Source organism: Misgurnus anguillicaudatus, chromosome 16 (assembly GCF_027580225.2).
Source record: "Misgurnus anguillicaudatus chromosome 16, ASM2758022v2, whole genome shotgun sequence".
Taxonomy (NCBI): domain Eukaryota; kingdom Metazoa; phylum Chordata; class Actinopteri; order Cypriniformes; family Cobitidae; genus Misgurnus; species Misgurnus anguillicaudatus.
This window is the reverse complement of record NC_073352.2, coordinates 49,113-65,710: the sequence shown is the minus strand read 5'-3', so window position 1 is coordinate 65,710 and position 16,598 is coordinate 49,113. Positions and strand designations below refer to the sequence as shown.

At 37.4% G+C, this 16,598-nt stretch overlaps 1 protein-coding gene across 1 annotated transcript; it reads left to right on the top strand.

Moving 5' to 3' along the window:
• Positions 1 to 13,404: 13,404 nt before the first annotated feature.
• On the top strand, positions 13,405 to 16,598 carry p2ry10 (P2Y receptor family member 10). Its single transcript, XM_055178979.2, has 3 exons — positions 13,405 to 13,563; positions 14,548 to 14,762; positions 15,532 to 16,598. The coding sequence occupies exons 2-3, from the start codon at positions 14,593 to 14,595 to the stop codon at positions 16,358 to 16,360; spliced, it is 999 nt and encodes a 332-aa protein (XP_055034954.2). The 5' UTR covers positions 13,405 to 13,563; positions 14,548 to 14,592; the 3' UTR covers positions 16,361 to 16,598.

Below are 16,598 nucleotides of genomic sequence, written 5' to 3'. Positions count from 1 at the left end.
AGGTAAGGGGTATTTATTCTTAACAGTAATGTCGTTTAACCCTCTATAATCAATACACGGACGGAGGGAGCCGTCCTTCTTCTTGACAAAGAAAAAACCTGCCCCGGCAGGGGAGGTGGAACGGCGAATGAGACCGGCGGCAAGAGCTTCATTAATGTATTTGTCCATTGCCTCTCTTTCAGGACCCGAAAGGGAAAAAACGCGACCCTTAGGCGGAAAAGTACCTGGGAGAAGATCGATGGCACAATCATACGGCCGGTGAGGAGGCAGGGACGTAGCTCGAGATTTACTGAACACCCGGTGCAGATCAGAATACTCCGCCGGACCCCCCGAGACATCGGCCCCTGGAATCTGCAAAACAGGACAAACAGGATCAGAAAGAGCAGGACCAAGACAAGATACATGACAAGACGGTGACCAAGACAATACAAGACAACTCTGCCAATCAACGTGAGGATTATGTTTAGTTAACCAGTCATGACCTAAAATAATGGGTGACTGGGAAGAATGTAACAAAAGAAATTTAAAATCCTCACGATGATTGCCAGAAACAAAAAGACTTACAGAGGGGGTGCAATGTGTGATCTCTGCCATGTGTTGCCCTTTTAAAGTTAAAGCAGAAAGACACTCTGTAAGGGGTACCGCAGGAATACCCCAAGACTCAGCGAGAGAAGCGTCCATAAAACTCGCCTCGGCACCAGAGTCCAGCAAGGCCTGAGAGTGAAACACCGAATTATTATGGATGATGGAGACAGTCAACATGGTACGAGACCCAGGAGAAGACTTGAGTGGAGAAACGCCCACCGATACTCCCGGGGCTACCGGCGGGCGGAACCTTTTGCTGGACAGTTGAGGGCCTTATGCCCCGGCTTACCACAGTATAAACACAGACCATTGACGAGACGTTGTTGTTTCTCTTCTGCGGTAAGCCGAAGACGACCCAGTTGCATAGGCTCACCCGGAGAGATGGATGTTGAAGGAACATCGTCGCCCACACACAGCGAGGGATCGGATAGAAGATGGTGTAAAGAGCGACGAGCTCTCCGCTGTCTGTGGCGAGCCTCGACACGAAGCGCCAGATCAATGGTACCCTCCAGAGAGCCAGGTAGGTCATGGGATGCGATCTCATCTTGAATATGCTCATTCAAACCTCTGAGAAATTGAGCTCTCTGGGCGGAGTCGTTCCATTCACTAGACACGGCGAGGGTTCTGAATCTAATCGCAAAATCCGTAACAGAGGAATTACCCTGAGTAAGGCGGGTCAACTCGGCTGCTGCTAAATCGCCTTGTACACTACGATCAAATAATCTGATCATCTCCGTGCGAAAAGATTCGAACGTGACGCAGCAAGGGTGTTTGGCATCCCAGACTGCCATTCCCCAGTCTCGCGCTCTGCCCGTGAGGAGGGTAAGGACGTATGCCACCTTTAAAGCCTCCGAGACATACCTCCGAGGCTGGAGCGCGAAGACTAGGGAGCATTGAGAAAGAAAGGCTCTGCATGACTTGACATCTCCATCGTAGGTGGGCGGATTATTTGCATGGGGCTCGCGTTCGGTACCACTCAAATTCTCAGTAGAGGATGTGGATGCTCCTCTATCTCCAATGGCTTGCGCCACCTGCTCCATTCTGTTATGAATCTCCGCTAGACGACCCGACAGCACTTGGAAATCATGAGACGCTGAGGAAAGCATAGATGAATGTTGCTCCAATAGTGCCCCCTGCTGGGCTAAGGCTGCTTGGACTGACTCTCCACTCGCCTGACTTGCAGATTCCATGTTGGCGCGTTCGTTCTGTAATGGATGAGACGGGGAATCTTATGCAAGTAAAATGTTTATTAAATAAACAGAGTAGAGAAGAGGAAAATAATCCACAAGGGTCTCAGCAAAACAGCAACCAACAACACAATCCACGATGTATGGTAGTAAATCCAGAGTCTCAGAAAGTATCAGCAGGAAATACACAATCCTCACTCGCGGCCGGGAAAATAATCCACAGTTCTCAGAAAACCGGTGAATAGGCAGTACGGACGGTGAGATCACCACCACGCTCAATCGGATCTAGCCTGAAAACGAGACACACCGATGAGCAGAGAAAAGAGTCACATAAAGTTCACAGATGAGTACAGTACCGGTAAAAAGAGGACACTGTCCCAGCCTAAATAAGGCTTAGTTGAGATACGCTGAATACTGCCACCGAGAGTCCACAAGAATCAAAAACAGTATTCCACAGCGGAGGTAATAGTGAATGCCAAACGACACCAATCTCTACCGAGTCCTGGAGGCAAAAACACACAATGAGAACAAAAACACGATCAAAAGACCAACGAGAGTCTAGCAAAACATGACAGCGATCACCCGGAAGTAACTCAACGAACGCGCACAGAGCACAGCAATCCCGGACCTAAAATAGAGGAGAACAAACACACATCAGCTGGAAAACAATCAGGAATAACGAGAAGGGAGGAGACTGAGAGTGCACACATGACACAAAAGGTAAACAAACAAAAAGAGCAACCGATCACACCGGGGTCCTGACACCTTCGTGCTCAAGCAGGTTTCACTCACGGTCGAGCCGTTTGCACGCGTCTGCAAAAATGAAGCATGTCTTGATGTGTAAACTTTAGAGAGAGTCGCGCTAATGTGTCTCATACTGTAATCCATTAACATACATTTGGCGAATAAAGCAATGAAACACAACGTAACGTTTTTTTGTGGAGCAACTGTTGCGCTGTTTGAGATTCACCCTCCTTCTCTATGTGTGCGCGCGGGTTTAAGTGCCCTTAATAGTGCACATAAGAGAAAGACGCGTTTAAAAAAAAAAACAAGCAAACATAAAATCTCTCTGTTATTGATAGGGCACATATAAACAAAATTATCTCCACAGTATTTTTTTTCTAATAAAAACATTTGTTTATGTCTTAAATGTATGTATAGATTACAGTCAGATTAACCTACTTAAAGGCATAGTCTACTCATTTTCAATATTAAAATATGTTATTACCTTAACTAAGAATTGTTGATACATCCCTCTATCATCTGTGTGCGTGCACGTAAGCGCTGGAGCGCGCTGCGACGCTTCGATAGCATTTAGCTTAGCCCCATTCATTCAATGGTACCATTTAGAGATAAAGTTAGAAGTGACCAAACACATCAACGTTTTTCCTATTTAAGAGGAGTAGTTATACGAGCAAGTTTGGTGGTACAAAATAAAACGTAGCGCTTTTCTAAGCGGATTTAAAAGAGGAACTATATTTTATAGCGTAATAGCACTTTTGGGAGTACTTCGACTCTGCGCAGTAACACCCTCCCTCTCCCATTATGAGAGTGAGAAGGGGAGCAGACTTTTCAGCCGAGTCGAAGTACTCCCAAAAGTGCTATTACGCCATAAAATATAGTTCCTCTTTTAAATCCGCTTAGAAAAGCGCTACGTTTTATTTTGTACCACCAAACTTGCTCGTATAACTACTCATCTTAAATAGGAAAAACGTTGATGTGTTTGGTCACTTCTAACTTTATCTCTAAATGGTACCATTGAATGAATGGGGCTAAGCTAAATGCTATCAAAGCGTCGCAGCGCGCTCCAGCGCTTACGTGCACGCACACAGATGATAGAGGGATGTATCAACAATTCTTAGTTTAGGTAATAACATATTTTAATATTGAAAATGAGTAGACTATTCCTTTAAGTCTGTGTCATTAATGTTAATCAAACAACCCATGACAAAGAGAAAAATAGCTCTAAAAATAATAATATATTTAATTTATACAATAAAGGCAGTGTTATGATTGATTTAATTTGATTTCTGTACCTAATGCTAATTTCAGTCCTTATTAAACAATGCATGCACTATGTGGCGGTTTCCCGGACAGGGATTAGACTAGTCCTAGACTAAAACATTTTTAAGAGCTGTCCAAACTAAAAAACAACTTGCACTGGCACTTTGTTTTGCCTCAAAATACACACAGGTAATGTTTTTAGTAAGGCATGTTTGTTAAAACCAGTTATATTTTCTAATTAATCTAAGGCCTAGTCCTGGATTAAGATAATCCCTGTCCGGGAAACCACCCCTCAATATTTTGTGATGGAAATTTCTTTGAATACACTTGTCAAGTTAATTTGAAATATTTTTCTAAATGTAAAATAACATGTTAATGTTTCAGGACAAGTTAAGAATTTTCGATAACTTGCATGTTGAAAACGACATTTAACACATGTGCTTTTAAATTCAATTAAGTATTTTATAAATAATGTTTTAAAATGTATGAATGTAATGTTTGAAGTAATTATACTTGCACTTACATTTATTTAAATAAGCATACATCTAGCAACATACAGTACTAGCATATTTTCATGCTAGCATTAATTGTCAAATATTTGTTATTTTACAGATAAATAGTTTGTGAACAATATTCAATAGTTGTCTGCTGGATTTTATTATTTAAAGTTTACAAATCATATGTTTTTTTCTCTTTTATATTAAAACTAAACAATTAATGGGTAACACACAGTTGTGTTAAATTAATAGAAAGTTACACATTAATGTGTTTACTGAAGCAACACATTTTTTTTTTAATCTTTTTTTTGGGTCATTTTGCCTTTATTGATAGACAGTAGATTTTTTTTAGAGACGACAGGAAAGTAGAGGGTGGAGAGAGGGGTATGGGATCGGCAAAGGACCTCGAGCCGGGATTCGAACTCGGGTCGCCAGAAGTGCGTTTGCACCATATGTCGGAGCGCTGCCCACTACACCATCAGCTCCGACGAAGCAACACATTTTTGTGTTGCATTTTATAACACATATTCTGTGTTAAATTTAACTCAACATGTGTTGTCCCTGCGCACACTCAGAACATGTGTAAAAAAATAACACATGTTGTGTTGTTTTTGACACATTTGTTTTAAGAGTGTATTTAGACAAGGGGTGCCCAAACTGAGTCCTGGTGGGACCGGTGTCCTACAGAGTTTAGCTCCAACTCTAACCAGACACACCTGAAGCAGCTCATTAAGTTCTTAAGCATACTAGATACCAGGCTTGTGCACAATTCAGAATTTCTGAATTGGCCTCCATTCAATTCATGAATTGGAATTTGAATTGAATTGACTCCGCCCTACAGTAAGTTGAATTGGAATTGGAATGACAGGAAGTGGAATTAAATTCATGGCAATTCAAAGAAATTCCACAGTCACACAACAGAAAGAGTCTCACATACATTCAAAGTTAGGAAAGTTACTTTGGAAAATTGTTTGGCAACCATTTTAAATACTTGGTTAAAGTAAAGCATTCTAGGAAATTATGTTCCATCGTGTTCCATAAAATTACAATTGCAAAAAAATCTAACTTAATTATTTGTTATGTGTTTTAACATTAATTGCTGGGGGAAAACATTTCCTTTTAATGTAATATTTACAAGCAGTTCAAACTAATATAACTTATAGAATATGTAATGCAATCATATCTGACATATACTGAAAGCTTCATTTTTAACACTTCATTTACTGTATAATATGTATATGAATTTCTTTGAATTTCTATTGAATTGCAATTCTGCTTCCTTTAATTCAAATTTGAATTATAATTATAGATCCTGTTTTTGACATCAATTCAAATTCAAGAATTGAATTGGAATTTAGGAGTCATTCTCAATTCAATTCCGAATTGTGCACAAGCCTGCTAGATACCTCCGGTCAGGTGTGCACAAGCAAGTTGGAGCACTGGCTCCAAGACCGAGTTTGGGCAACCCCTGATTTAGACAGTTTATTCCCAGCAAACACAGAACTAACATTAGTTTTTGGTTCCCATTTAGTTATATTTTGTGAACTATATAATAACGTTCTCAAAACATTCTTTTTAGGTTTATTTAAAAAAAAAATTGCCACCAGAAAATAATGTTCCCAGAATGTTGCAGGGTTATTTTTAAATAACATTAAAAGTAGCATGCATAATATTCCCTAATGGTTAATTTTTTTAACTGTAAAATAACATTCCCAAAAACATTGCAGGGTGGTTATTTTAAAATAACCTAAAAAGAACATTCCCGGAGTTTTGTTTCGAGGGGTGGGGGGTGCCAACATGATCTCACAAAGTTCCGTGGGATAGTCACGGAATTTTGTGCTCATTTTTCCGTGGCATTCTCACGGATCTCCGCATTTTTCCGTGGCCCTGCTACGGACTGTCTTTTTACGTGTCATTCTCACGGATTGGTTACTCAACTGCTTTTTCCTACCTTTTTTCAAACCATTTTCGCTTCGGTTTAGGGTTAGATTTGGTGTTTGCGTTAGTATGTCACTTTAAATATTGGTTTATACAATTTTTTCTGATTTATTCTTTTATATTTTCTAAACTTTAAACAATTGTTGCCTGGCGTTGGGGTTAGAGTTGGGTTTGGGTAGGGGTGTCATTTCATGTAAATCTAACCCTAAACCGAAGCGAAAATGGTAAGAAAATAGGACAAAACAGTAACCAATCCATGAGAATGCCATGGAAAAAGACAGTCCGTAGCAAGGCCACGGAAAAATGCGGAGATCCGTGAGAATGCCACGGAAATTCATGAGATCAGGTTGGGGGTGCAACAAGGTGTTTTAGTGAAATTCAGTAGTAATAATATTTTATTATTTTAAGGTGTTTAATAGTTAAAAATATACAATTTATTTAATTTCAGTTTATAAACTACTCAGAATTGGTAAACATGTCTGACATGTCTAATACAGAAAATTAACGAATATAGAACTTTGAATTATTAAGAACTTTTCCCAGCTGCTCTCCACGTCTCACAGTAAATCATTGCACACTGCTCCGTGCATGTTCACTACTCACTGCTGCTTTGTGTGTTAAAGGGGACAGAGAATGAAAAACCATTTTTACCTTGTCTTTGTTGAATAATGGTAGTCTACCCACATTCACAAACATACAAAAAGTGCTAAACATGCTAAACATCTTAGTCTCATAGAAATTCCTTTCAGAAATGTCAGCCAGAAAACAGCCCAATCTGAAAAACTGATGCTTATGACATCACAGGCATCTAACTGCCCCTCCACTTTAAAATAATTGGCTACATTTTTTGAGTGGCAGCAAAGTCAGCCAATAAATACAAAAATGCAGTCTGCACACTGAAAAATACTGCTCCATACAAAAGTTTATTTCATTAATTAAAAGGCAACGTTTCGACCCTCAGGTCTTCATCAGGCACAATCTCAATAAGTGAGGAACACCTTTAAATACATAACAGGTGCTCACCTTAATTATACTTCCTCACTTAGAAGTCATGTGACAGAAACAAATCATGTGACAGAAACAAATCATATGACAAACACTCAAAAAACAGCATCATATAACTTGAAAATCATATGACAAACACTCAAAATACAGCATCAAATAACTTGAAAAAGACAAACATTTAAAAATTATTATAGAAATGGCTTGATATCAAAATCCTCATTCAACCCTAATGGTGACAAAGTATTTAGAGAATAAATCCAAAAACATTCTCTCTGTAATAATTTCATCTCATAGTCTCCACCTCTTGATGGTTTGGTTACCTTTTCTATACCGAGGAAATCATACCATTATGTTGTCAGCTTTCTTCAATGAATGTCTGATGTCCATTTTCTTCTCTAAATATGCTATTTCCCGGAGTTTCTCAATAATTGTCACCTCCCATTTCCTGATAAACATGTCTTCTTTCCTATCGGTAAGTCTGGAAAACTCGATGTCCACCTTCAGTAAATTTAATAAGAAATATTAATATTGAAATGATGAAACACTTTGTGTAAAGTTATCTGCAGTTAAGTATATTACAAAGACTGGCATGTCCAGACATTGGGGATATTCCTTAAAGGAGCATTTCACCCATAGAAACATTAATCTTTATTGAAAGTGTGTCATATTTATAGTCGAAATGTAACATACATTTAGAATTTGGTGCCCATTTGACCGAGAAAAGGGGTGTTTGTAGTTTCACTCCCTCAACAAAGATATAGCACTTCCTTCTTTCAATCAGCTCGTTTACATGCACACCAATAATGCGATTATTTCCAGTAATGCGAGTAAGGTCTTAATCGCAGTAAGATGTTTACATGACTGGAGCTAACCTCTTCACTCTGGTTTACATGCAGTTTTTATTTTCGGATTATTCACATAACCCAATGCAGAGCACAAATGATGAACTCACATATATGGTCCACTGTTTTAATTTACTTATGTTAAATGACAAACACGTTGTTATAGATGTATTTCATTATCCGGTGCCGTGATGAAGATATAAATATGACAGTGCCTGTAAAGGGCGTTCACATTAAAACGATATAAAAATATAGTTTTAAAAATCGTTTTATATTAAAGATAATAGCAGAGCTCACACAACAACTATAACGATAGCGATTTTGGCACATGATGAACGATAAACCATTGACAGCCAATCAAATCTATTTAAACTGGAAGTGCATGCGCACTTAAAATGCAGTAGAAAGCTCATTCATTGCTGAGGTGGGTCTATAACATAAAATTACCTCAGGTATACAGTGCTGATGCAGTTGCTGTGAAATTTTTCTATCACACTGACTACGCCAAAAGGTAAGATATTATTACACAAACTAGTACATTCATTGTTTAGTTACGCGAAACGCAGCGAGTTGAGGACATCTGCTGGTTTCCCGCTGTGTAAATGCAACAAGAACAGCATTTGTACATAATCAGTGACCTGTAAACAATTGCAAAAAAGTTTTTATTACAAGAAATATCCAATATTAGGTAATGCCGCGCTCGTTGAGCGAATTAGCATGAAGTTATCATTACGATGTGGTCAATATATTTATCGTTATAATTATCGTTATAATGTCCCTTAAAGGTTTTATACACTGCTGTCGTGTTATTTGAGCTGTTCTGAATGAAGGCAGACTGCTGACAGCGAGTCGTGTTGGCAGAGTTCATGTAAAACTTCCTAATGTCAAGTTTAAAACGAATTTGTGGTTAAGGTGCGTGACTAAAACACACGCGCACTTCAGTTAGTGTGGTATAAATGCGATTAAAGCGTTAACATGGACGCATACTGCGATTATAAACGGCATACGCCACCTCTTTTAATGCGATTATACTTACTGCGATTACGAGCTTAATCGCATTATTTTTATCGAATTATTGCGTTTACATGAAGTAAGGTATAATCGCAGTATTGCCAAAATCCCATTATAATCGCATTATTAGTGTGCATGTAAACGAGCTCAATGATGCAAAATGATGATTTTTACATCATTGAAAGAGGGATGTGCAACACTGAAATCTGTATTTCTCCTTTCTCAGTGGCAACTGGGGAAATGATGCACAACCATTCAAAAACATGACTGGGGTTCTAACTATACAAAGATTAATGCAAATGGGTGAAGTGTCCATTTAAAGACTTCAATTTCAATTTTATTTATAAAGCGCTTTTCACAAGTGTTAATTGTTGCAAAGCAGCTTAACATGAGAAGATGTAGAGGAGAACACAGAAAATCAATAGATAATAAAAGAAGTAGAGAAAGCGGTTAAACCGTACAAGCGAGCATATTAATAATTTAACGTATACAGTAAAGTGCTAAGTTAAGCCAAAGTTGTCTGACTCTCCCTGGGACTAAAAACCCAATGGGAAAAAGTCCTAGAAGGACAAAAACCCTTGGGAGGAATTAATATATATTTATATATATATATATATAGAAACGGTAGGGATAGGAGGCGGGTAAGCGAATTAAACTGGTTTAGCCGGTGGTCGTTGGTCGAGCATCGGCTGGTCATCACGTTGAAGGACAGCCAGTGGATCAGTGATGCAATGATCTTCACAGCAACCGGAACTGGGTCTGTTTGTCTCATGGTCCTCGTGGTCGAGGACGAGACAGGGAGAGAAAAACCGTAGGGGCCGTTCGCATGCAATGCAAGTGTCAAACATTATAGTGGTTCAAGTCGGCTCGGTTCCAGACAGGCACCAACAGTTGGCGATTTTGTCATTACCTGTATCCATCTCCTTTGACGACTAAAGGTTTGGTCAATGGCATTCTTTATTGATGATGTCCTCTCACGTCAACTCTGTTGAAGCTTCCGTCTGATGTTCTGTAGTCTCATTTTTATAAATCCACTGTGTGATGGCCCATAAAAAAAAAGAAAAAATAGAAAAATGCTCCTATCATGATCAATGCAAAAATAGCAATAAGTTAGAGTCAAGTACAGTTTTTATACACATTGTCAAGTAAGTAATTTCATACACATAAATGAAGTATGTAAAAGCATCCTTTACAGTACATGTCCCTCATTTTGACCAAATGAGACCATAATCCAACAACACAATCTCCTTTGCGGGTGCCAGCTTTTCTTTTTCAGATGGATAGCTGAAAAAGATTACAAACAAACATTGACACACGAATTGTGATTTACATCTAGTTAAGTATTACTGTACAGTATTTATAACTCAATAGTGCAAAAAAAAAAACTTTACATCTAGTAGCTAGGCATGGGTCAGTTACCGGTTTCAAGGTATACTGAGGTTTTAAACAATCAAGGTTTCAAAACCACTAAAATGTTCTGTGATACCGTCTCCAAGGTATGAGCTGTGTTTATACAAAATTCATTAATTCATTAAATCATGTGATTGATTTGATGTTTACATTTATTATACATCACCAAAATATTATATATATTTTTGAAAGCATATTATAATTTAAAGGCTTTATTTTTACCTGGCATTTGAAAATAACACATTTTGCAATGGCAATAACGCAACACCGTGAAACCGTGGTATTTTTCCTAAAGGTTATCATATCGCCAGAATCTTATACCGGCCCATGCCTACTAGTAGCACAAAACTACACCCATTTTATTCACTACGTAGCACTTCAGCCTTACTGCAAGCAGTGAAAGGTTCGTGAAGTTCGACTCCTTAGACCACTAACAGTTACTCTCCCAGTAATTGCGTCTTGTCTTACGTTATATTAAACACGAGACGTTATATTGAACACGAGGGGCGCGACACGAAAATAAAAAACATTATTATAAAATTTGGCGGTGCATCCAATATGTACAGCATCACCTATTAATAATGAGTTTTACTGTCTTTTGTCTCGTCATGCCGCTCACAGGTGTACAGTAGATACAGTGACGTGCATACTGTTCCACCATGTGCTTAACCAAACGCAACGAGGCGTCGCGATAATCGAAAGGCATAATTTATAATATCCCGTCCTATTAACGTCAGGACATAAACTGAAAAGAAACCCGCTAACTTACAGCGTGTCACGTCTATTTAGGACATGGTGTTAAAGATTTACGTTAAAGTGCTGCAAGTGTCACACATACTAACCCGTAGTCCAATGTGCCTTTCATTAAACAATGACTGTTAACATAAATCTCCAAACGTAACTTTGCAAAACGAGCGAGCATTTAACGTTACCACAATAAAGTTTAAATGAACAGTCTCCTGCACAATGAATGTGAAAGTTTCTTACACTATATGAAAAATAGATATCATATTATAACTGTAATTTTTAATTTAAATTCTTACCTGATGCAAACAGGAACATTCTTGACCTCTCGACTGGAAATGCGGTTGAAAAAAGAACGTCACAGCGCAGGCGCAACACAATATGCGTTCTTGTCAGTTTTTTCTCCTCAATAAAACAAATACAAAATAGACTGCCAAGGCTCAGTAATAATGTTCATGAATTTCATAATAATAAAATAATAATAACATACGCAAAAAAAAATATACAACAATGCGTAGTTGTCCGTCCATGTGAAACGTCATCAGCTGACTCGTGTGACAGCCACCAATGGAGCAGATCGCCTGCATAATGTTTGAAATATTACTCTAATTGTGTCACAAAATGTATATTCAAAAGCGATTTAGGCGAGAATGTATGTATAAAAAGATCAAATGTGCGGTCGGTTAATAAAGATAGCGTTTATTAAAAAATCTGCTCCGACTCTTTCGGAGTTCTGATCCAAACAACCACCGGATACTCAGCACTCATGTACCCCGCTCAAAGCAGCTTGATCTCGGCAAGTCCTTCTGAAAATCACTGCTGGCTGTTATGTGGTAGTGGTGGTTAACAGTATTTGTTTTCGGTAATGTCTTGGACAACCTTTGGTCTCATAAATATATTATCTGTTCCTGTGCAAATCGTTTTGACTAAGGACAAAGTTGCATTGTATAACTTTATATATATTTTTTTTACCTTTGTGGTGAAGCGCAGCCTTATTTGTGCTTTTGACCAAACTTGCTTGTATATTTCCTATTGTATAAACATCTTATACTTGACGATAAAGGAATGTGTTATATATGATATTTTTTATAACAAACAAAAATACAGGATAATCAGTGTCAATGCACACTGCCTAAATCACATTATTATTATTTTTTAATAAAAACGACTGGATATAGTGTTTTGTATGAATTTTTTTCATGTTACTTCGTTTAAATATAAATCGTCATTAAATTTCAATAATTATGCATTTTGTTTTATGGTGTACTGGTAAACGTGTTTTACACATTAATTGTGTAAGCAGTTAAGCATAATATTTAGACATTATGTGTCAGTTCTAACAGAAAAATGTGTTGGAATCCTTTTACACATATTTTGTGTAAAATTTTAACACATCAATTTTAAGAGTGTACTCTCCTTTTTACTGATTCATTTTTTTGCTCACAAAACGGCGCAAAACTAGATGAAAACATGGCTATTGAAGCAGCTGTAGTCAACTTTATTCGGAACAGCACGCGCACGCACAAGGTGCACAATAGAATCTGCGGCAAAAACAAAACATATCCAAACTGTTTAGATTCTACACAGAATAATTTACAATATTATAAATACTGGAGGGGTATTATGGAGGGGTAAAAACTGCTACATCTCAACATCATAAGAAGTGACCAGTAGAAGAGCAGACTAAAGCCATATATGCCAAAACATATTACACATCACTGTTATCATTGCTTCAATTCTGTAATAACGGTTTAAAAAATCTGAATCAAGACTCTATTAGACTTTATTGTAATACTTTTAAAACTGGGGCACTCACAAGCTGTCAAATATGGGTTTGCTGGACTGTGCCCTAAACGAAACGTTATTAGTTATTTTAAAAGGGGAGGGTCTACTTGATAGTTCTGTACTGACTTCCTGTTATGTTTAAAATAATGCACCACATGAAATAATGCGTGTTCCAAAGCACTGCAGTGTGCCTCTAAAACCAACTGTGTTCACAGCTGTTAAATATGCATCTTTTTATATATATATATGTATATATATATATATATATATATATATATATATATATATAATGTGGGTAATTAATGAAATGACAGTTATTCACTTTGAGATGAGCTCATGTGTCCCCTGCATTAAAAACGTTAGATGTATCTAACAGATAAAGAAACGGTTTCACTTTCATGAGACATGAGGTTGTGTTCTGGTGCTCAACTGAAGTATAACACTGCAAATCACAGGGCATGCAGCATTCAGATAACTTCCTCCTTCAGTAGTTACATGATAAGCCTGCTGAACTGGAAAACACAGCATGTATAAAGACTGCTGCTCAACCTGAAGGTAGGTAAAACTGCATCATACAGTAATTAAACAAAGACATCTTCTGTTAGTTATCACTCTGTAAATGCACTGGAGACATGCCTGCACTAAAAACTTCATCTTTTTTGTGACACTAATTTTCCATCTTAACATTGAAAATACAGCATGTGATTTATTCTGTTGTTGGTTGTAAAAATATAAACAAGTAAATTAAAATGTATCTTTATACCACTTTTTTAACAAGTTGGATTGTTGTAAAGCAGCTTTACATAATATAAATAAACTGGAATATATAGATTAAATATATAAAATACACACAGAATAGAATACACAGCATATTTGCAGATTTTATTGTCTTTAGAAAAAGACGGTTTATACTTTTCACGAAACAAAAAAACTATGCCAATTAATATGACAGATTACAGATATCATATGCAGAGTGACTGAATGTACTGTAGGCCTACAGTGCCAATGTGATTTTACAGCAGATGTTTCATTACAAATCTCTCACACAAGAAATTAAGTGATTAATCAAATATTTATGCATTTTAAATTGCGTCATGCATCTGAACCAAATGTTCCTTAGTTTGATAAACATGTTCTTTGTTTTGTGTTTTCCTTCCACCAGATACTTATACTTAATTATGTGAATAATTAACATTTCAGTCAAATGCTAGGCTGTAAGACTTCAGTTATGAATCAGTTATGAAATGTTACTTAAGCACAGTGTGCACCCAGTTTTACCTCTAAACTGTATTCAAGTGTGTACATCCTACCCCAACCAACACAGTACTTCCGTCATGCTTGTACAGGAAGGGAGTTGACTCTTCTGAAAAAACATGTTGTTTCGTAGCTGGTTTGAGTTGCTCAGCCAATTATTTAGAGATAAAATCATCAAATGTCCCCCTACTTGTACACTTAATGAATTTAAAACACATTACAGTGTTGGAGAAATAAGCAATTTATAAGTAAAAAAATAAACGTACTTTTTGTTTTGTTCAACAGATGTAATTTCTTGCTTTCTCAAATAAGTCAAAGTACAGCTTTAGCATGTCGTCTGTGAATGCATCATGTCTGCTGGTAAACTGCTCCTGTTCCACAAACACAACTGACTGGGATAAAGCTATGAATCAGCTGTACACCTACTTTTACCTTATTATCTTCATCCCAGGCCTGTTGGGAAACACTTTGGCTCTGTGGGTGCTGTGTAGATTCATAAGGTCAGCATTTTATTGTTATTAAATAATAAATATATATAGTAGCAATATATAACTTGCTACTACTGTGGAACCCGTATCTGTTAAAACTGAGAACTGCAAAATATGCACATTATACTGCTCTAGTGTATTTGACTTTTACAGAGTTTTTTCTAGCATTTTGTTGACAATGCTAAAATTGTTATTGAAAATGTAATTGTTATTCTTGTTTGTTAGCCAGTCTTTCTGAAAGAGTGTCATGTTATCTTGAGTTTCAGAAATGTGACCTGAATGAATGTACTGCAGTAAGTACAGATCAGTTATATCTAAGTGTAAACTTAATTTTATTTTATTTATTTAGTGCTCTTAACACTTGTTGTTCAAACCAAAGCAGCTTCACTTGAAAATGGAAACAAAGAAAACTGAGAAGGGAAGAGAACAACAAAACATGGCGATCTAATTTAGGATAGAGTATGTGGAGTCATTCCCTCATAATTTAATAAATAGTACTCTAGTCCTGGCCATATTATAAATAGGATGGAGTACATGGAATTATTCATTATTATTAGAAGTACAACGATAGATAGATAGATAGATAGATAGATAGATAGATAGATAGATAGATAGATAGATAGATAGATAGATAGATAGATAGATAGATAGATAGATAGATAGATAGATTTTTACTTTTAGTGAAGTCATCTTTTTTTAAGTTCTTAGGTTAAGATACTATTATATCAAAGAACAACACAAGTATTCTATTTAGGAGTCGTTTATTATATTCTGTTTACAGCAAAAAGACGAAAGCCATCATCTTCATGATCAACCTGGCAGTGGCTGACCTGGCTCATGTCTTATCACTGCCACTTCGAATTCATTATTACATCCGACAGGATTGGCCCTTTGGCAATGAGTTATGTCTCCTATGTTTTTACCTGAAATACCTTAATATGTATGCTAGCATTGCCTTTCTGGTCTGCATCAGCATCCAGCGTTGTGCCTTTCTCATGCGGCCGTTCTGCACCAAGTACTGGAAGCGGCGCTATGATGTTCGCATTAGCATTGCTGTGTGGATCATTGTGGGTCTCTCTTGTTCACCTTTTATTTTAATGAGGAAAGGAAATTCAGGAAAGGACAGAAGCTGTTTCAAGGACTTGCCAATGTGCAGATTGGATTCTCGCTTGGCCATTTCCATAACGGTTACTGCAGAATTCTTTGGATTTGTGGGCCCATTGATTATTATTGGCTTCTGTACTTACTTAATAGTGAACTCTTTGCAAAACAAATACTCTGGACAGCAGTCCACTGGCGACAAGAAGAAGGCCTTGCGTCTGATAAGGGTTTGCACAGGGGTCTTCATCTTTTGTTTTGCCCCCTACCACATCAGTTTCCTGCTCTACCTAATGGTATCCCAATGCGTTATTACAAATTGTGAATTGGCTTGGGCTGTCAAAAGGTTTCATCCCATTTCTCTCTGCATGGCAAGTCTTAACTGCTGCCTGAATCCACTCATTTATTACTTCTTGACCACTGAGTTCAGGGAGCAGTTGTCCCGTCATGGCATGTCTGTCCTCAGAGGGCGTCTGATGAGCACCGAAAGTACATCTTCCTGTAAGAACTGAGTAATAGATATACATGCATTAGGTGCATCTACAGTATACTAAAACCGAAAATTATTAGGCAGAAAAAACATTGGCTGGACTAAAGAAGGATAACTGACCAATTTCCCTTCTTCAGTTACAAGACAAATCCAATCTACTGGCCCAAGAATTTAATACCATATAGAAAAAAGTATCATTTATAGATTCTATAATGGCACACTTCTATTCCATTTTACTCAATAAAACAATTTACAATCTT